The sequence below is a fragment of the Arvicanthis niloticus genome, chromosome X (assembly GCF_011762505.2).
Source record: "Arvicanthis niloticus isolate mArvNil1 chromosome X, mArvNil1.pat.X, whole genome shotgun sequence".
Taxonomy (NCBI): domain Eukaryota; kingdom Metazoa; phylum Chordata; class Mammalia; order Rodentia; family Muridae; genus Arvicanthis; species Arvicanthis niloticus.
Genome location: NC_047679.1, coordinates 77,056,627 through 77,080,469, shown reverse-complemented (window position 1 = coordinate 77,080,469; position 23,843 = coordinate 77,056,627). Strand labels below are relative to the sequence as shown.

The 23,843-nt window shown below is 32.2% G+C and overlaps 1 protein-coding gene across 5 annotated transcripts in view; it reads right to left on the bottom strand.

Moving 5' to 3' along the window:
• The window catches only part of Diaph2 (diaphanous related formin 2), a 629,631-nt gene that overhangs the window by 290,771 nt on the left and 315,017 nt on the right, over positions 1–23,843 (bottom strand). For all 5 annotated transcript variants that reach the window (XM_076918875.1, XM_034485231.2, XM_034485232.2 and 2 more), the window contains one exon: positions 20,193–20,322. In XM_076918875.1, coding sequence (XP_076774990.1) covers positions 20,193–20,322 — 130 coding nt within the window. The remainder of the gene's footprint in view (positions 1–20,192; positions 20,323–23,843) is intronic.

The following is a 23,843-nucleotide window of genomic DNA, read 5'->3' as shown; positions in this document are numbered from 1 at the left end:
TCTAAGCTACCCTAATAGTATAAGATAAAATTTGCAGTACACTTGTCAATCATAATGGTTGGATTCACCAAGACATATGTGCTTGTATCTTTGCATAAATGCCTAGCTGGATTTAGGATTTAAGTTTATGATATGAGTCTAGCCATTTCCTCATGTGAAGTTAAGGAACAAAATTCCTATCAATAAATAGAGCTTAATGTTATACTGAATAACCCCTTCTCTCACTATGCTGTGACATACATAGAGACATGTATTTGTGCATGTAACACACACACACACAGCCACACTTATATATATAAACAATACAATATAGCAATAAATGTGAACAAAAACAATACAAGAATGAGGTGACAGCAAAGCCATTTGAGAAAGTACTGGGACTACAATACTGGCAGGCTACTTGCAGGTTTCCAAATCAAGAATTTATACCTGTTTGTTCACAAAAAAAATTCAAGAAAAAATAGAAAAAAGGGAAAAAGACAAGGAAATAAAAGCCCATGGCATTAGTGACAAAAATTTATCAGAAAAAGTAGAAACTGCACAATGTCCACCCAGATTCATAATAGGATGCAGTATAACATAAAATAATACTTTTTCCTATGAATTATTATGTGGTAACAATTATAAATAGTGCCCAAATAAAACATCTAAAAGTAGAAATTTTTATCTGGTATGGGTGTATTGTACTACAAATGAACAGAAACCATTCAGAAATTAATTCTGCATTTGAAAATTAGGTCTTGCTGCTCATAGTATTTGAAGATAAGTACATTCAGTTCTCTATCCAAAACCTACAAAATCCCAATACTATCTATTTTCTTTCTTCTTTTTTCTTGTTCATGTAGCACACATTTATTTGAATGAGTACATGGCTTTTTACATGATAGTTGTAAAACCAAACAGCACCATTTGCATTTCAGAGCAATCAGTAATATCCAGCTTGAATCTGTGTCACGCTGATCAGTTCAGCATCTGAGGTTACAGCTTTAAAAGTCTGCTAAAAACGGATTTTCTTTTTAAATGCTTCTTGGATAAAATGCTAAAATGGAGTTAATGATATGGCTTAATATTCTGAAGGCAAAAATAAGCAAAGTCAATTTTTGAAAAGACTGTAGCCCATAGCAATTTGAGTAACTTCTTCTCACCTGGGACTTGCTTACCTTCCTACAAAAAGCTGACTGTATTTCCCAGTCTACAGAAAGTGTTCTGATAGCTCAAGCAATGTAACCTAAACCAGTAACTCCTATTTTCCTATTTGAATGAGGTATTGACCAAAATTCTTTTCTTGGTATTTATTTATCTACTTTTATTTTCTTAGACCCTTTGATCTAATTATCTCTTTCAATGCTATCAACCAGACTTTTTTCATCATCTTTTGATGAATAGATTCAAAATTAGGTAATTATCAACTCTTGCCTCTACTATCTGTGTAGTATGTAGCTCTAGCTGTACATTGTCTAACCGTAAAGCCAGCATCTTTCAATTACTGCCACTTCTCTGTTTCTTTTTTACAATATTAAAGAAGAAAAAATATGGATACAAAGCAAATGATTCAGGCTAAAGACCGTATTTGATATTCCCTATGTATATACAAAAAATCATGTACTGTGGAATAATACTCCCTATTGCCAGCTACAATATTCTACTTTAGGTTCTTCATGCTTGGGCAATTACAATAAACTAATAATTAGTTCCTCCAGGTTAGTTTTTCCTCCATCTATTTCCTTCTTTCCAAAACCACTTCTAATATTCTTTTTTTAAATTTATTTACTCATTTTTCCTTCTCCCTCTTACTCTGGCCCTGCTTGCTCCAGACCAAAGGCTTTTATTTATTAATTATATGTAAATACCCTGTAGCTGTCTTCAGACAGTCATAAGAGGGCATCAGATCTCATTATTGGTGGTTGTGAGCCACCATGTGGCTGCTGGGATTTGAACTCATGACCTCTGGAAGAGCATTTAGAGCTCTCTTAACCACTGAGCCATCTCACCAGCCCCCTAATATTCTTTTGATATTTAAAACCACAGACTCCCACTCAACACATTAAAGATCTTCCAGGCACTTTACTAGATGTGTGGCAGAGACTGAATTAAATCTGGTTTTGTTACTACAATAGAATATCACACATTGAACAGTTGATATACAAGAGGAAATCATTTCTTAAAAGTTTGGGAAGCTGAGAAGTTTAAGGTCAATGTAGTGGTAGTTTATAAATATGGTAAGGATTTTTGTTGTTTCTAAGATGGCACCATACTGCTTTGTCTTCCTGATGGATCACTGTGTCTATGCATAGTAGACAAGAAAAAAGAAGGGATTAACTCCTTAGGCAACTATTGTATGGGCCTGAAACTTATTCATAAATAACCAATGTTAAGACTTAGTCACCTCAGAAAGATACCAATTCTCAATACCAGCATCATACAGTAGTAAAGTTTCTAGACATTACATTTTGTGAATATTCATGAAATTGTGGTAAAAATAAAGTAAACTGAAATATAATCAGATCATGAATTCATGCTTTAACTTATTGTTTTAAATCGTGTTTTTAAATAATTGTTCTAAAACATGTATGTATCGTAGTTGTTAAATATTAATAATAATCATTTATCCAAAAATAATATTTTCTACCACAAATATTCTGCTTACTATATGTAAGAAACTCCTAAATGTCATATAGACTTTTGTTTAAACTAAGTTAAACTGACAACTCTGCAATACATTATTATTACTAGAAGTAGACTTTTAATAGCACTGTTCAAAGTTAGATACAGCATGAAGGCTTTTTTTTTTTAAAATTCCCAACCTAGTGCATTATTCACGATTAAGAAAAATCAATTAACAGGTTGACTTTTTTGTCATTCTACTTCATACATGGTTTTCAGAGCATAAGATAAATAAGTTTATAAACAAAATTTCAAGGAAAAATTATATTCTACATATTGTATAATGAAGTAGGAACTAGATTAGGGAGAGTGTTTGGTTACAAAATTTAAACAATTCAAAATTAATTAATTAATTAATTAAGTTCCCAAATGCTGCTCCCTCCCAGTTCTCCCTTCTGAATCCCTCCATGTATCCACCCTTCCAGTCTCATCTGAATGGTGGGTCCATCCACTGGGTATCCTCCTACTGTATCATTTTTCTTCCAAATTAGGTCCATCCTCTCCTACTGAGGCTAGGAAAGGCAGCCTTGTTGGGAAACAGGATCCACAGTCAGGCTTCATTTTTTACGGAGAGCCTCTGCTCCAGCTGTTGAGGGACTCACATGGAGACAGCTACAGATTGGCTACAAAAACTAAAGAAATTCAACCTACAAACTCCAGCAACTTGGGAAAGACTAGAGCCAATTGGATAAAATACTGGCCTAACCACAAAACTAGGTTCTTATCCTTCCTACAACCATTTTCTTGTTTGAAATATTTGAAAAAATAATGAATTTGGTAGAAATGATAGGAAATTTTGGAAAATGTTATGGTAATTCCAGCACTAAAATCTCAATCTCATTTTGTAAAGGAACTGCTACCCAGAGGCATTTCCTAGTATAATATATATGTACAAAAGTGGAGGAAAAGGAGGCTTGAAACCAAAAGCTTTAATATAAAGGGGAGTCCATTATGAGGACATAATAAGGTCAGCATGGCTCAGAGATATGTAGGACTAGATCACCTACTGCTGTTCCTAAGAACAGTGTATTCAAAGATAGAAAAGAGGTTCATTCTTAATACTGAATGATTGGAGTATGGAGAGAAAGGATGTCTCATGTTCATGCTACTCTCTAATCCAGAGGTCCTAACGTTATATTGTGATTTCTCATTTTTAGTATTCAGGCAGGTAAGAGAACAGAATAACATACAGAAACTTCTAAGCACTCTACTTGATGACATGTGAATAGGCCTATGAATAATGACTGGACCAACTGTTCTGTAAGGTAGGCAACAATTCACAAATAAACACCAGAGAAGATATGCTGTCACTTAAATTTACATAGTCATTGGTATACCTGCAATGTAACTGATTTCACACATTTTTCCTCTGTAAAAATATTTTTAGTTTGGCTGGCACTAATCTTTGCAGGCTTGTCAAGTGTTTAAAATGAATTTACCAGAGAAAGTAGCATCTGGCCAAACTAATCATAGGCAGTTGTCAGATACGTTACTGAATATCATCAGTAGAAATGGCCAAAGGAAGAAAGTTTTTAAAAAGGCAGCAAATTCAACAGAAGTAATACTTTAATACGAATTTAGTAATTAATCTCCATGAAGGTAGACATAAGTGTTACAAATAACACAATTTGCCATTAAGATCTAGCACACATTCCTTCTTGCTTCCCTCAGAATCAAGAAGGGGATTTTATTCAGCAGAGAATAGAATCGTGCAGTCCTTTGAAAAAAAATCAGCTGGTCATGAAATTTTAAAAAGAGAGTTGAGAGGATTTTAAAAATATTTTTCGTCTTTTTATTTAACTGGACCAATGGCACATTATATTTTACATTTTGTATAATGTCAGGCAGTACAGAACTATGACACCACCTATTGTGATACTATTTAAATGCTGATGTGAAATGTCAAGTTTATTATGTACTGGAGGAACAGCACCTGGAATTCAGTGATTAAGAAAATGTAAATGTCATTTTCTACAGTAATTCTGTCTAAGGTCATAAAACCCTATATGGTATTTGTTACAACAGTTTGTTAATCTATTGAAAATAGGTCCATAATGGAGTATATATGTCTTAAGTAGTAAAAGGATTATGGGCATTAACAATACTCTTTCATCCTGTGCCAAAACAGTTATTCTGGTGGCTGGAAATATTCAGAAAACTCAGAACTAACACCTCCTTTTGTGCTTCTCAATTTTTGTTCACTTCAAGCTACCTATGTTCTTTCCTTTTTTTCATCCTTTACAGAAATGCATGACAGCAAGCAGGCTTATCAAATGTTTCTATTAACCCTAAGATGTTACCAACAAATGTCAGGTGTAACTCCTTCAAGTACTTCACCTTTGTAAATATTTTAACGTGGCTGTTCTGGTTTAGAACTTAGAATGCAGAAACAGTAAAAGATGATTGAAATAGCACAGTGGAGTAAGAGTATATTGTAGTTTTATTAACTGTTCTTTTTACAACCAAACTTGTAAAAATATAACTCCGAGAATTGGCTTTCTGAAACATCTTCCAGCACTTTATTATTTAAAACTTCAATGTTGCATGGGAAAATAGGTTTGGAGGCATAAAGCAATCCTACTAGTTCTAAGTACTTCTTTTCATTAATATCCCTAACAATAAAAATATATTACATCACTACATTGTAAAAAAAAAAAAAAAAAAAAAAAAAACCTCTCGAACCTCTCTTCATCGTACTCAAGGTAACATACTTCGAAGATGACACAGGTATAATTTCTCTCATCTTTCTCTTGGTATCTTAAAGTATTATTTCAAAATGTAGCATTCTTGTTGTGGCAATTATTCAACTTCAATTTTCTGTATCTTAGAAAGTTAAAAAGATAGGTCTCGGGCTCCATGTGGAAACTTTACATAAGATACACCCCCTTGTCAAGTTTAAGATTCTTCATCTCTAAAACTATACTTTAAGCCAGAGTTTGTGTGAAGTACAAAGACATGAATACAAACTCATAAGCTGCTAAATAAATGCTTGATAAAAGCAGCACTGCTATATTACTTGGCACTACAATATTAGTTATTATTCTATTTATCTCCAATTCTCACTTAAAAATTTATACAGGTATATATCCACATATGATGGCAGTTTTCCGAGGAAAGACAGATATCTAGGACAGTTGTTCAAATATGCTATGTATTATAATAATTTAACAGAGAAAATGTATTTCCTACATAGCTGTAACTATGTTCAAGCACTTACTTAGGTGGTCTCTAGGGATGGATACAGTAAAATTTCAGTGGAAGATATTCCACTTCCATTTGTTGTACTCCGGGAACCCTACTCCAAGAAGAAGGCAATCTCCCTGGTTAGGTTTAAGTTTGTGACATATTTGAGAAAATCTACATGAAAAAAACCAGGCAGGCATATAGAGGTATATTCTGTGAATAATGAACAAAATATCATTCAGTTCACTTGTAGAAAATAGACGTTAATAAATAGTCTTAAGAGACAGTTTAAAATCCATGAAATTGATTTCAGAATTAATGTTTTTGGAGTTTGCTTGTTAAATAGCAATATGAACAACAGGAAAGAGCCGCATATGACACTTCTGTCCACTCATTTCATCTCTTCATCATATAAAATAATATTTCTTAAATGTTTTATTTTTACTGTGATTTTTCAAGCAGTGCAGCTGTAATGTGGATAAAAGGCTATGTGTTACTTTTTAATGACTACAATGTTTGAAAAGGAAGGTGCTAGCTTTAGAAGTCTTTTCAAGTAATGATGATATCCAACTTATTTGCCCTTTTATTAATCTAGACTGAAAGAATACTTCTGATTGTCACTTCTGTTCCTAAGCAACATCAACAAAAGGTAAAATGTCATGTGCACGGGTCTATTTGCTGCAAATCACAAAAGAAGTTTCAAGGAAAAAAATTTTTCTTGATTGACTCATTACATTACATGAGATAATAAAGTGCAGTTAAAGCCAGAATTAAAATGACTCATGATCAAGAAAAAATACATTACACTTACAATTTTTTTTTTAAAATAGATTTTCTACAAGTTGAAATTGTTCTTAATTTGAGAAGTACAATTGGAGCTTATATTAAGTAAACCGATAGTCAAGTACTAATATATCACAGAAAGTAAATTTCCCTAATTACAATAACCATCTGTAATTATATATAAATAAGTGTGTGTGTGTGTGTGTGTGTCTTTCTGTGACAGGTCATTGTGACCTGAATAAACAAAAAACAAAAACCAAACAAAAAGAAAGAGAGAAAAGTCTTGTCACAGGGAAAAAGAAATCTCTTGAGACAGAACGCTTCTTTTGCAATATTTAGAAGGGAGGGAATATGCGCATTTAGCCAGAGCTTCTGGTCCTACATAAATCCTGGAGCTTCTGTATCTTTTCAGCTTAAACCATGCTGTTCTCGTCTTCTTTCTCTGTAATTATCTAGTTTGCTACTTTTCCAGTCCAAGAGCATACTGAATAGTTTCTGCCTTTCAACAATTTCCTTGTGATTACTTCCTGAAAATTCTTCACGTTGTTCCCTTAGACAACATCCATAGATCCGCTTCAAACTATCAAAGAAACACTAGCCATATATCTCATAGCACTTATCCCAAAGCATGAGTACATGAATAGGGATATACTTGTTTCTTCCCTGTGCCCATTAGATGATGACAGGAGCTATATATAACTGTCATGTTCAGCATCATAGTCCTAACTGTTAACGTTTGAAGAGATACCCTTTTTATGTTGTCTGTAAATGATTAACTACAAGTAGTAGACTAAGATTGTGAGCAACCTCTGAGATCCTACAAAGTTTTATCAAAATCTTCTAAATTAAGCAAAGCAAAGTAACTAAACTAAATTAAGTTTTCAAATTCCTTGACAGTATGTGGTAAGTTAAACTTTCATGAATTCATAGTAGGTGTATTGATCAGCCAGGAAAACTATAAATTTTAAAAATATAGACAATTATTTGCTCTTTTGCCTGGGGTAAGAAGGGTGCTGAATCAGATATTGATTCAATCTGCATTCCCAATTTAAGATCAAAACATGTACAACAACAACCACCAACAACAACTTAGTAGATGTTCCACATGTTCTAATGAATAATTTAAAACTGCCAGTCTAGCTATTCTATTCCTATGGCATTTACTAAACTTTGGGTCAAATTAATTATATGTTTGGCCATAATGTTGATTTATTTCTGAGTCTTTCTGAAGCTGTTAACTCATGTACCAGCAGAAAATATTTTTGATCATGGCTTCCGAAGTAAGTTCTGAGTATCATGACTAGAAAGACTAATTAGCCTGAAGAAAAGTTTTTGCTAATTTTGTTAATAAGTTACAGTGACTGAGTTTACATTTGCCAATTTCTATAATGAAAGAACCACTATACATCATCCATTTATAAAATATACAATAAGACTACCATATGCTAATTTGAATGTTTACTAGATATTTGAACACATTCATAGCCATCATTAGAACCACAGTTTCTAAATGAGTATGCCAATCTTTAGCCCAAGGTGACTTCTAGAGCTGAGTTATGAACCCCAACTGAAATAGTGGATTTGTAATGGGACTGGCAATTCTAACTATAGCAGCATGAACAACACTGACGATAACAAAATCCTTGCTTAGATATAACTCACACAAAAAGTAAAAGCCAGAGGCTGTGAACAGCTCAGTGCATTTAAACAATTTTTCAACCCATTTGAAACACACAGGTTTCTGTATTCCTTTCGAAGCACTACCTGGCCGTTTTTCAAAATTCTGTTTTCTTTGACCAAAAAAGAAAAATATGTGTATATATGAATATGTCATATGCCTCCCTGAGAAACATTTCCCCCTTTATCTTCATCTAATAAGAGTGCCAGTGAAACTTTCATGAAATAAATGTTAGTCTTGCCTGGCCTTGCTTTTCATTTCAATATCCCTGGGAATAGACATGGTCAGTGAATCTGCAGAAGTAATAATGTGCCCTGAAGATTCCGATTTTCAAAAGCTGTTAAAGTGACACTGTGTTGGAAAAGTCAGTGTAAAACTAAAGAAGATAACACTGTTTCATAACCATCTAATTAGCAATTTGTTTTTTTCTTTAATCTAAAAGGAGTAGGTGCTCTTTTCTTTCATGAAAAATAAAATAAAGACTTTGTATAAAACACTTTACATAGGAAGCTCTAGCAAAATCAATAATGAAAACTTCTATGATGCATTTGTTTATTTATTTAATGATGGTAAGGATCACACCTCTGGTTGCAGACACATTAGTTAAGCCTTCTGTTGGTGAGCCACCATTCCAACCCTATTCTTAACTTTATAGCTAAGGGATGCAGTGCTCAACTATCTATAGCAACATACATGGAACATTTTATTAGTAGTCAATGGCAATGCTGGAGAAATAATTGTTGGCCTACAATATAATGGCTGTTCCTGCCTGTAGTTACCCTCTTAAAGTTCAATTTCTACAAATAGATTAAAACAGAAGTAATTGAACTCATATTAACTGTTACTGGTACAGTTTGGTAATTATGACAAACTAAGTAAGCTCTGTTTGTTTCCTCTTAGCTCAGTTATCTGTTTATAACTTAACAATACCATATTTAAACACAAATATTGTTTTAAATCATCTTCCAAATTACTTCCTTTGTCACTTGCACTTTACATTAAAAACAAACAAACAAACAAACAAGCAAACAAACACTAGAAGACCAGAGTCAAGCAAGAGAATGGAGATCATTAACTGACTATAGTTCTTTGGGAAGCAAGAACTATTGATCATAGATATATTTCTTTTCATATGTATGGCAGATCATCCTTCATACAAGATTATGTCCATAGATAAGTTGTGTTACCTCGATTAGTCACTGCAGAAAATTCAATTGCACTTTCCAAAATATTCGCACTTAATTATCATTTAAAAATCACGGTATAGCTAAGCATATATTTCTACATGCTATGTCAACTGGAAGAAAATCTTAGAAAAACAGTTTGAGGGAAAAAGTGATGCAATGCTAAATACACAAATGATAATTGTTTGAACTTCGAAAACACTTAAGTTTTCAGACTTAATCAGGCAAAATAAGCCCTTATACTTTCTAATTAAATTGATGACACTAAATCTCAATTGATAGCAGGTACTCAAAGTTTTCAGGGAAGTAACTTCAGTTGGTATGCAAAATAAAGAAATAAATAAGGGTAAGTAAGTAAGTAAGTAAGTAAGTAAAATAAGGCCAATTCCCTAGAGGCATTTTCAGAGGCCAAATTCCCAATGAGTCTAGATTTTTAGTCTAGACTGATTTGCTTATCAGTCAAGCTGATAAGTAAAACTAAAAATCCTGCCTGGGTGTCAGTATTTTCCCTGAACAGTATTTAGCTAATATGACTTGTAATGGTGAGGCACAAGAATGGATGAAAATTTACTTTGAAGCATATGTCTAGTTCCAGTAAATACTTACAAAGTGAAAACTGGCATATTTGAAGTAGATATACATAAATACAATTATAAAGCTCCATCTCTCAATGCAAGCATTGTAAATATGTTTCACTAATGATAACACTCTTCAAGAAGGTGGACAAGAGAACTGTTTATATTTGTTATTTGCAAAGTATAATAAAGTGTTTGATTATTAGAATATGGTGAAGGGAAATCGATAGAATAAAACCCTAAATTTTATGGATTTAACTTTAAAAAATAGCTTGTTTTTTTTATTTCCTGTGTGTAAGTACTTGCTGTCATATATGTACACCTGTGCAATAGGTGTATATGATGTGCTTGGTGTTCAGAGGACAGTGTTAGATCTCTTGAGAGTTACAGATAATTGAGAGCTCTACTGAGGGTGTTAGGACCTGAAGATTTGTCCTGTGCAAGATCAACAAGTGTTCCTAAGCACTGAGCCAGGTCTCTAGACTTAATGTAACTTTGATGCAGTTAAAAGTTGACAATTTAAAGGTAAAGCAGTATTTTGTTTGTTTGTAATCTGCAGAATTTCATTATATATTTATTAAAATTACATAATATTTATATATATATTTCTAATAACATTCCAATTAAATATGTTGAATAAAACAGACTTATTTAATCTTAAATTCGTAAAAATAATTTATAGCTTTTCTAATTTTGTTAATATGATTTTCAGAACTGCAAAATCAAATCACAAATTACAGTTTATAAAACCTTATCTAAAATTAATTGTGCAGTTTTGTGACAGATGACTATTTTAGACACAATCTTCTTTTCAATATAAAACACAGATCATATTAAGTTCTAAGATAGATGCTAGTGATTATTGCTATCAATGGTAGGCAACAGAAAATGCACTTTTAAGTGAAGCAACAGTAGTTAAGAAAAAATATTACCTTTATTTTTCTGATGAGGATGTAATCAGTACACACTCCTCTAAAATATATACCAAACAATATGAATTTTTATCATTTTATTACTTATTTTATATTTTAATCTATATCTTTTATGTGTCCCTTAAATTTTTCTTATTAATTATGAAGACTAACCAATTCTTTTGTTTCATTTTCTTGTCTTTCCATTTCTTTATTATTTTCTTCCATATTTATGCATGTTAAAATACAGATACTAAAATATTTTGAGATATTGGAACTTTTGGTTGTGGACTAAGGATTCTTCCATTAAAGATTAGAGATGTCATTCAAAATAACATAATCTTTGGCTATGGAGAGATGGCTCATGGGTTAAGAAAGCTTACTGTTCTTGCAGGAGACATAGGGATAGTTTGTAGTATAGGTAAAAATCAAAACAAGTGGCTCACAACTGCCTATAAATCCAGTCCCAGGAAACTTGATGCCCTCTGGTCTCTGTGAGCATCAGTATGCATTGGGTGTAAAATGCACAAATATATAATATATATTATGTATATGTCTCTATATAGGTATGTTTATGTATATATACATATATGCACAAATATATATATACCCATATACACACAGATATATAGATAGATAGATAGATAGATATACACAAATAAGACATAAATCACAAGAGAATATATGTGATATATATATGAATATTAGTACTAGAAAAAGCACCCAATTGCAAAGAGTATGAGAATTTGTAAAGAAAATACAAGTTAATGCCATCATATGATACTTAAGAGATATTTATGATTTTAAAAGTCAGTTTGATAATTTATTTATTCAAATAATATTTATTATGGCCTGACATGTGTCAACCACTGATATATATATATATATAACTTCAGTAATTTATCTTCAATTTTTAAAATGAATCTGAACAAATGTAACAAATACTGCTTCAAAAACCAACTGAAATTAATATGCACATACAAATTTAACTAAACAAGTCATTATATATGTATAACACCTTTTTCATAAAGCATTTCCACATTGAATATCATAATCACTACAGGGAATACACACTATGATCTGTAGTTTACAACTTTGAAAATGTGTACAAATGAGAAAATATGCATAGAGAAGTTAAGTTGACAAACTATGATCAAACAAGTAGCTGGATGACAAAGGTCAAACTAGAATTTATATATTTCATAAATCTTATCCCTGGCCACATCATTTTTAACAGGTTTCTTTTACATATGGCTGTACCAGCATTATTTATTACAGCTCTCTTAGCTTCCAAAAGAGTACTAATGTTTCGCATAACTACCCTCAAGGAGTCTGCAGATCAAATTGATAACTCCTTTCTTCCTGTTGTACATGGAAGAGTACTAAGGAATTTGAATCATGCAAAATTTGGAAACCAAAAGTTTATATTTGCTGTTTACTAAAATTGTCTCATCCACTTGCACTATCCAAAATTCAGGAGGAAATCAAAGCAACAGTGATAGTTTTTATGCTTTAATGTTTGTGTTATAGCTAATTTAAAATGTGTCAAAAGTAGAGAATGAAAGCAACATTTTGGATAACTCTGCTGTGGTTCTGGTTCTTACTTGAAATAGCTATCCCTCTATGTCCCTGTGATTGGCCCATCATTACTTATAACACATTAGAGCAAAAATGAATAAGGTAGTGAATAAATCATAGTAACAGTAACTAAGATGATGGCAAGCTTTTTAGCTATTTTTTTTTCCATAGTGGTACACATAATACTCTGTCCTTCCACACTGACAATACAACTTAATATCAACTGTGTAATGTATTGCATAAAATATGTACCAATAGTTTGTGCTTCTTTAAGGGCCAAGTATGTGAGGATAACTGATGCATGGGTAGTTGATTTTTAAGAAACTACTTTGAATTCAAAATAAAATTAAACTGACCATTGGTAATCAACAACCTGTTTTCAGACACTGAAGTAAAGACACAATTATTGTAAACAAATGACAGCAGCAAAAGTTTCTTTGTAGGAATTTTAATTCACTGTGTGATAAGGCATGTTAGGATTCATCAACAGCATCATATTGATAACACCTCGATTAAAGACCTCCTTGATCTTTACTTGTATAGAATGTGGTTGATGGATCTTGTTCTTTTACTAAGTAAAGAAAGCATAAATATCACTTTTAGATTAAAAGATGCTTTGATAAAATCCTTAAGTGACATATAACTTGCTGAAAAGCATCAATTATTTACAGTAATGTCAGATGAACTTTGAAAACAATTGCCTACTCATATTTATACAACACATGTGATGTTTTTATGAAGCATGCATAAAAATAAAAGGTTCCTTCAAATTAAAATATAGTCGATGCCTCACTATTCATAAGCCATGACATATTTTAAAGTTGTGAATTATTATTTTTGCATACTTTACTGAAGTTTAAGTAACATCAGAAAGTGCAAGTATGTGACCTGGTTAAATGAATTTTCATAAACTGAATACTGGCCCAGCTTCTAGATCAAGAAGCACAATATGACCAGTATTGCTAGAAGTCCTAGCATATTCTTTTTTAGTCACAAACCCCAGGCATAACCAATACAATGATTACATTATCTTAGCTACTTTCTGAGAATATTTGTGAAAACTTTATCTATTAACTCCTTAAATATCTGCAGACATGTCTTAAGAAATGTGAGTAACTGTAAAGGCCCACAGTGGGTTTAGATAAAGATAGCAGCATGATTCAACTGATGCTAAAGAAGCATACCTGGATGTAAATCTGCTAATGTCAATACTTTATCAAATACTGCCATGATTAAAAAAAATAAGCCTAAGGATACCAAACATTATTGAGAATGTATTATTTTGGGACACAGCTACACAGATGGAAATCCTGTACCAAATGGAGAGGTTCAAATAGGTTTTTTCATCCATTAGGGAAGTAAAAAACTACTGAAAGTCAGAACAGAAGCCTTTCCTTAGAACTGTGGGAGGAAAAAGTTGCACAGAGCACAAAAATGGGAAATGGACATAAGATTTTAGTTTGGAAAAAAAGCATGGATCAAAGATCTGACATAGTTACAGTGAAAATCGAATAATTCAGCAGCCAAAAAAGCCTCTATTATATAAAGGCTAACAAATAAAAACTGCAATACCCTAACAATTAAGCCACATAAGTACATAAGAAACATTTTTTAGAGGCCCTGGAGTCACTAATCACCTGCAATAAGGTTAACAGCAATATATGAGGTACTTAATGAAGGTAAATCTCACTGTAAATGTTTCCATTATGCTTTTAAAAACAGTACATATTTAGATCTAATGCTATCTCTCTTATTTTATTTTATTTTTTTGTTATTTAGGTGGTTATTTTGTCTTCTAAGAAAAGATACAGCCAAAAATTGAATTTGAAATCCAGTCTTAGCACTGGAATTTCAGGCAACCACTTGGCATTTCTGTTATCTCAAAGAAGTTTGGTATTCAAAATCAATAATTAACTTTTTAAAAAAATACATTGTTGAAAACTAGGTTTCTTAAAAATAAATAGAAATTGTTTCCATAAAATTCACAATATTCCAAAATAAGGAAACAATTTAATGTATTTATTAAAATTATGTAGCATTATAAATGCTCAGTTTTATCTAATATATGTCTGAGTTTGGGTTTCACTGCTGTGAAGAGCCACCATGATGAATGCAAATCTTATAAAGAAAAGATTTAATTGGTTCTTCATTATAGTTTCAGAGGTTCAGTTCATTATCATTATGGTGGGAAGCTGGTCAGCATCCAGGCAGACATGGTACTGGAGGTTCTGCATCTTAAGCACCAGGAGCCCTTTAGACCCTGCATACACAGTGACACACTTCTCCCAACAAGGCTGCACCTATTCCAACAAGGCCATACCTAGTAGTGCCACTGCCTGTGGCAAGATTAGTCTAACCACCACAGATACTAACTTTTAACTACAGTCAAGTCATTCTATGATGCTATCAGCAAGATGGCTCAGTTACCACCTTACCTGAACATACTGACCTGCGTTTCAACTTCTACACTACCTGTTGGATGGAATAAACCAAATCCTTAAATTTGTCCTATGACTTTCATTTCTAAACATACACACACAGGCACACGCACTCGCACGCGGACGCACACACACACACACACACACACGACACTATATAATTTCTACAGTGGTATAATATGACTCTGTACTTTCAAAAAGACTATAAATCAAAGTTTAAATCTATTTCAGAAATTGTACAGGTTAATATTTTCTCACATCTCCAACCCTGTGATGACCCTTTATGTGTAAAATAGGTGTTCTAAAAACACTATAATTTTATTCCCAAAACTCATATATTCTTTCATGCAATTAACGGTAGAAAATATGGAAGTAATTTTTCAGCCTTTAGAATAAAGATAGATGCTGTTTCAGTTACATAGCACACTGTAACAATCCACTGCTGCCACTGCCCCTATGAGACAACCCTTAATGCTTCTCATAAGCCTCTCTTGTTTGGTAGTCTCTATAAGTTCAGATTCTCTTATTAATCCAATTGTTGTCACTTGAACTTTCTTATTCAAAGAAATATAATCAAGAGAGTAGGAAATATACTTAAGCCACAGTGTCTTATATTTTGTTGCTTAATTTCCTCTATGGTGAATAGTAACCAACTATCTATAATGTCTTATTTTGACAAATATATATGGCATCAAAATATCAATTGTATAATTGAAAAAAATTGTTATTGAGGACTTAGATGTATTTACGTTGCTGTGTGAACTGAGACTGAGGACAATCAGGAATTAATCTCGAATCTAAGTAGTCCATCTAGACAGTACACAATTTAATGAAAATTCAAATGTGGAATGTGCATTATTATCAATAAAATTCAAATGCTTCTACTGACACCAATAAAGAAAAGGCTAATTCTGTGAAATTTGAGCAAGACAACTACACAGAGGAAGAAGTGTTTAGAATTATAGTAGTAGAATTATAGTAGGGTTTTTAGTTGCTCAGCATTTACTTTCTGTATATTTTCTAATATCTCTATGTGTGTCTCAATTTTGAAAATGTGGTTGAAATTTGAATAGCTTTCCATACAGCTGTGAGACCATGGTCAAGCCCTTTATCATTAGGAAGCCCAGTTTCTTCCAGTATAAAATGATGAAGCTGTGCTCAATGCCACTCTGGATTGTTTTTTAGCAGGGACTAGGTGATCCCTAAAGATTCTACGGGTTCTACAGTCTCTGATGTTTTTCTCCTTCCTCCAACATTTATACTCTAATATTTAACTTTTACTACTTGCTGTTTCTTCAAATGTTGTTTTTCTTTTGCCTTCAACTTTTATTCTCTACTTTATGTTTTTATTTCCTAGAGTTTTCAAACAAGATTTCTCTTAATGTGAACTTTCACCACTATTAATCCTGAAGAGTTCAGAGTAAGTAAGTTAGTTAACAACATACCATGGAAATAAGACAGATATCAAAATGCATAGCTGACTGAAAAATATAAAATTTAATTCATAAGAACTTAACGTTGTTCATGGAAAACATAACTAGCTTTTATATTGTATCATGGCACTAATTTAAGTGAAGTGAAACCCATTTTGGATTTATGTAAAACCTTAGGATTAATCGTGCCTTCAAATACATTAATATAATTTTCCTGTATTGAACAGAATAGTTTTAATTAAACTTTACTAACCCTTTTGGTTTAATCCCTGGAGCTAACCTATAAAACAGTAAAGGTTTTAAATCAAACTATAAAAATTCTCAGAGCTAAAAATTAAAGTGATAGTTATGGAGAGTAGAGTAGATAAGGAATTCACCAAATGCATTTAGTAAATTATTAACACTTCATATATATTATATGTAAACATATATTGACATGTCTTAGTTAGTTAGGGTTTCTATTGTTGTGATAAAACACCATAACTAAAACAATTATCTAGTTCATCACTAAATGAAATCAGGGCAGAAACTCAAGGCAGGATTCTGGATAGAGGAGGACTGGTTACTGGCAGCTCAGCCTAATTTCTTCTAGCACTCAAGACCACCAGACCAGAGCTGGAAGCACTCGCAATCAGCAGGGCTGTCTCCCACCAATAATCAACCAAGAAAATCAACTAAGAGGCTTGCCACAGGCAATCTAGTGGGGGCATTTTCTCAATTGAAGTTTCCTCCCTAATGTCTGTTGTTTTTCAAGTTCATAAAACTTGCTACTGCATAACACACAGATCATAATTAAAAATAAAAATTAGAAAATAGGCAATTGTGTTTTATAAAGGGTACTTTTTAATTCTTTGAAGATATCAAAATTTGTTTAGCCACAAAATTTTCTTTCTTGAAACATGCTGATATGTCAGGAACTAATGAAAGAATCTGCAGACTTAAAGTTTACCCCAGAATAAAATAACTCAAACAGTAGTATTTATTAATTTCACTGGTAATAAATAAGGGTATATGATACTACGTGCTTCTAAACTTCAGATATACAAGAATTCCCTTTCAGAAGAAAATAGTGCACTTTCTCACTCGACTTGCTTCCGTCTCCTGTCCCAGCAATAATAGCTAACTAAATAACTAAACAAATTCAAATGAAAATAAAACCACTTTCAAAATCTCCAGGCAATGCTTCATAAACTTCTCCCACAAAAGTACCCCTAATGGAACCAAAGATTGAACATGTACCCCTAGGGATCTGCTGCAAGTGTGAAATTTCTTTGAAGTCATCTGTTTTATTTTAAAAATTCATGTGGTTTTTGCATTCTACTCTATAATATATATCTGTTTTAATGTAAAAATGATGTGTTTCTTCAATATCTTTGAGTTACAGAGCTCTAGGAAAATATGCTAAGTTGATACCAAAGGCATGTGTCTGCAAGAAATGCATAATTATAAGCTGAGCTTTGTGAAAAATAAAGATAATTATACAAATACAGTTCTCCCTAGATTGTACATAATTCTTTGTTTATCGTTCAGCTCCAAGTGATGGCATTTCCCCCGTTATCAGTAATTTTGAGGTCTATGCTTTTAGTACTAGAAGAGAATATACCTGTTGTTCTCATACTGGCCAGAAAACATCATTTTCTCATAAAGTACATACATGTATTCTAATAATCACAAAGACATAATTGTACATTATATGTGCAATGTAATACATTCATTAACTTGATATTGTGTTTTTCCTGTACCTCCAATTTAAAAAAAAAAAAACAAAAAGCTTATTTTTGAGGAAGAATAACAATTCACAGGAGCTGATTCATTTTTAAAAGCAAATGAATTATATAGTGTTGATATATCTTTTTTAGTTCCACTGGGAGAATGTGAATATTATACATATAGTACATTAGACACAATCCTGAAGGTGACAAAATTTAACTCAAATGACCCTGAAATTTATATTAAGAAAGCAAAGACAAATTAGAGTCAAGTATTAAAGAAAAGCATTTAACTATAAATAAGATATACATAGATTGACCTTTCACCATTGCTTTTCTTCCTGTGGAGGCTAAACTTCAAAGTCTTTTCTCCAGAGGCTTTGGTAAAAAGACGTTAGAAAGAAAGAAAATGGATTTTGAACAGTGTTTTGACAAATGATAGTCAGTTGTCTTAGAGGACAAGGCAGGTGAGATTTTCAGGCAGGGGATGTGGCAGGAAATTGTACACACAGACAGGATTATTATAAAGGAATAAAAATGGCTCAAGAGAATATATGTCTGGGTACACTGCAATGAGAACTAGGAAGAAATGAAAGTGGCTGCAAGCAGGCAGGGTGTGCTTAAGAAGTTTTTGAGTTGAGAACTCTTTGAATTTCACAGGAAAAAAAAAAAAAAGAGCCAGTCAAAAACAAGTGGAGAGTGGGGATTGCTGCAGTCCAAACAGTGAGATAGGAAAAGGGCATTTGGCAACAGCCTTGTGACTACACCCGGCTGGATCAGTACACAAAGCAAGCAATCAAAACACAATGGATACATTTGATTGTTGAAATAGACAGCAAGAAAGAAGGTTGTGATACCGTTAAAGAAAAATATGAAGGGATTTATCAAAAAGCCCAGACATATAAAAGAAACAAAGTTGAGTAGAATGTATACTTATCTGAACCGTGAAGAACTGTAAGATATATAAGATTATTCTCTTCAAATCTAATGTTCTTACTGGTGTATCAGTTATTAACGCTGCGATAACTATAATGTCTAACAACCACAGTATAATAGCTGTGTATTTACTATGTGGCAAGTATTTTACTCTATGCTTTGTATATCCTAATTTACTTATTTAATTTTACTGCTTTTTTAAAACATTTGTCATTTTATAGATTAGGACAAAAACTTGGGTGTATAAATTAATTACTAGCTCAATGTTCTGAAATTAGTAAGTAATACCATTATAATTTCCTTTGATCATCACAGTTACAGAATATAATCACTACAGCAAATATTTTTCTTTTCAAAAAGAGAAAATAAACTTTGCACCCATATAATATCACCTGCAGAAAAATATCTTCTTGATCAATCCTCCTTTAACATTTTAATCGCTAGTGAAGTGTGGATAATATTGACAAGGAGATTTACCCTGCCTGGAAATCTTACAAGCATTTTGTTTCACTTCTGTCTTAATTCCTCAATACAGGATAAAGTGATGTGAGACCTATGTCTGCCTTGGATATTTCTGATGTTCCTAATTTTCTCCCACAGCCTCTTCATCAACTAACTATTCCTTTCATCTGTCCTAAATGATTCTGCTGGTTTCCCTTGTACCTATTGAGTTGTCTCTGGAAAGTTAGCCCTTTACCATGCTGGGAAATAAATCTTCAGCCTCATAATTTACCCATTCCACAGGCATTTCTTCTTTATCTAAGTTATAAAACCGTATCTTTATAACATACTCAAGGAGAGATGTCTTAAGAGTCATTTTGAGAACAATATCATTCAACATACATTTAAGTTCTTCTCAATGTAAAGAACCTATTATTTGATTAGATGTACCATAGCTTCAGTAACATAGCAGTGTTTCAAAAAAAAAAAAAAAAAAGGATGGGTTATTTACATGTATAGTGTAGTCAAATATAAGCCAATCAAAACTACTTTTCTCTTTTCCATGCACCAACACAGAACTTTTATGATTAATAATGATAATAGCTTCCTTTTAAGTCTTATTATTTAAACAAAAGCACATAAGCTAAGAATAGACTCGAGGAAGCTGCTAACTGATTACCTTTGCTTGCACTTTCCACATGCTCCAGCTCTTCAGGAAATTTCAAGATATCCTGGTGTTGTTCATCACAGATTTCAGCAAGAAAATGCAAAAGGGTTGATTTTTGATCTGCCGATTTTGTGTCTTTGATCTGGGAGGAAAAAAAAAAAAAAACAAGATTATTCTGAAAGCAACATAAGTAGATATTTTTCTTAAACAAGTGAAACAAATGACGAATGAAGACAGATCCTGATGAAGCTCACTCGTAATTTTTTTATTATTATTAATATTAAGTTGGCAGTGGCTTCTTAATGGCAGCTAGTTACATAGCTCAGGATCTTAAACTCAATATTTTATAAAAGAAAAATAACACTCATAAAAGTCCCAAATTAAACCTTAATCTATATTTTCAAATATGTCTGAATCATTACAGCCAAATGAACTCTCTTTTTTACTTCATTTAAGTATTTATAGTAATAGTACCAGTTAATGTGTGTTGATGTTAACAACATTCTTGTCTTCGCATAAGAATAAAAATGTATTCTTGAAAGCTCCATTCAGTTGCTAGATTAAATTTATTTCTCGCTATCTTGTTTTACATTCCTTTATTTGCATGTGCCATAAGAAAAAAAATCACAAAGTTGTTTCATACAAAGTCATAAATGAAAATCATGTTACACAGTCATGGAAACATGACAGAATTTAATAGTTATTTGCTTAACATTGTATTTTTTAAAGAGACACTAGAAAGAAAAAAGATGGCATTAATAGAGGAAGACAAATCCTTAAAGGATAGACCAGAACAATTTAGTTGGTTCTAATGTTTTCATTTTTTATATTTCTTATGCTAAACTCAGTTCCAAATGAAATCAAGGATTTACTTAGAAACAATGCATAATAAAATACCATATTTTTTCAGTTTATTGGACGTTTTAATTCAATAATCCTTATATGATGGGTTTATCCACTGATGTTCATACTGATTTGGAGTTTTTAGATTTAAGGATTTTTCTGTTTAGAATAAATATTATTCACAAACAGGTTTAAGAAAGGCTTCAGAGGATACTTAGGTAATTATAAAATGAGTTAATCCTTAACGTTTTTGTGATTAAAGATAAAAACATAGCATTTATTAAATCAGGTTCATACCAAATATGTTCTGTGCTAAACTTTGTATTGGGTATTTACATCCTCATGATGTGAACAAATATAAAGAACATGAGTCTTAATGCTCCAGAAAAACAAATGGCCATAGGAGTAATAAAGTTCCAGTGGTCCTCATTATCTCTTGGCGAAATTCTACAAATACAGAATTTCATATATCGAAAATATTTAAAATGCCGAAATCATGCTCATTCACCAAACACTTTTTCGTATTACAAGGTTGAATCCTACAATCCAAGGACAAGTTGTAAGAACAAAAAGCAATAGGAACCTCAAGGGCAGTTTTGGGTTTTTTTTTGTTTGTTTGTTTGTTTGTTTGTTTGTTTTTTTAAGTAAAGCTAGCAACTATAGAGGAATCAATGGGAGGCTCTGTTCCCTAAAGAGAACTGTTTAGCTGGGATTATTGTGTTGTATGCTCACAAAATGCATTATTTTTACAGTACGTGGGACATGCAAGAAAATCCTTTACAACTTAACATCTGAGATCCGAAAATAATAATAATAATAAATAGGTGCTGAGGTAAATTGCAGAAAGATTCCCTTCTAGCAATAAGGAAATTGATTTTTTAAAAAGTCTGTGGAGACAAATATATACCAACGAAGCAAAGAAAAGAACAGCAAACTTTTACACACTATTCAGATGCCAAACTGTATAAGTATTTTGCAGTTGTTAAAAATGTACGTAGCTAATACTTCAAATAAAACAAGAAAAGTGGTATATTCCTATGGCGATTTTATGCGGATTTCCTATTCTTTTTCTTGGACCTTATGGCATTTTATATGAAAAATTTGGGCTTTATCCTACATTGATAAATTGCCGAATTTACAAATTTGTGTGTGTGTGTGTGTGTGTGTGTGTGTGTGTGTGTGAGAGAGAGAGAGAGAGAGAGAGAGAGAGAGAGAGAGAGAGAGAGAGTGTGTATCTTTTGTTTGCAGGTATAAGCACAGGTATGAGGGTGCACTTGATTGTGCAAACGTGTTAAGAACATGAGGCAATGTCTCCTGTCTTCTATTATTCTCCATCTTATTTTTTGAGACAGGGTCTCTCATTGAACATGAAGCTTGCTATTCCAGCTAGACTAAGTGACCAGCAAGTGCTAGGCCTGTCTCTGCCTTCAATTAATAGGAGTTAAACATGCTCAACTATGCCATTTTTATTTATGTTTGTTTTGTTTTATGTGGTTGCTAAGAGTTTAAATGAGAATGTCTTATGTGATCATTGAGCAGTTTAATCACTGAACCATTTTCCAGCCCTCAAATGTGTTTTCATATTTACTCATTATCAGTGCCACTAACAATATAATTCTGTTAATGCAATTTACCATGGTCAATGGTTGAATTTATAAAAACAAACAAAGGATAACATCTTGGTTAAGCAAATATGTTATTATTTCTAACTAAATCAATAGGTCTTCTAGACAGCATATAGATGTGACTATTTAGAACAATAACATTGCCTTCAGAGCATGGGTAAATATGGCAAAGCACCTGCCTGCTAATCTGAGAAATATATCCAGCTGGAGTGGGACACAAACTGTTTATACTCTATATAATGATATTTATTTTTGAGATGCCCCACAGAGACTTTTTTAATGTCTCAAATTGACAGTAAATGTTGACCAAGAGTTTGTCTTTTAAATCTTTCTCTTTATTCATAACCTTTAGATCAACTCTTTAAAACTGAGTAATATTAAAATATGTAAATTATTTCCTTTAGTGTAATGCATTACTTTATATTGTGTATGTAGAATTTCTTCCTCTGTACCATAAATATACTAACCATAGTCTCTTTTGTCTCAGTCTATGTAGTATTCGTTTTCAGCAGAAGACAATTGAAAACACTTTCAACAATACTAAAATTTATTTAATAATTTGCTCTTGTAAGTGGACAAGCTAGATATATTTATCTCTGGAAAAAAGGTAACCTAGTTTGAATATATAAAATTTATACAAAATCACATCAAATATTTGGGTTATTATATTAAGATATAAAATTAATTTCCATTGAAACCCAGTTTCTTGAAATCATGTTAAAAATGTATATTAATCTCAAATATCTAAACAAGGAAGCAACCAAGCTAGATCTTGCCTACGTCTCAACTACATTTATAAGCATTTCAAGGACTGTTCTAGCCAGAAGCAACTTTGCCTGCATTTCAGATTATTCTTTTTTCGAGTTGCACCGAGCAAGGACAGAAGAACGATATCTGACATTTTTTTATGAGCTGCCATGGGGAGGGCTTCCCCATAGTCCCCTACTTTGTGCATATTTCTAAACAATAAAGGCAAAATAGTACCTTTATCAAATAGAAGTAGTTTGAAAAGTTTAAATTTTTATACTATTTTGCTAAGCTGATTTAGGGATTATCAATGAAAATAAGAATGAATGATTGCAATAACTGTGAGCTGTTACTAATCAACAACATATACAGCAGCTTTAATTGTATTAATTGTTACATAAAGATTACTAACTAAAATTAAATGAATTGTATTTCTTTAATCTTTAAT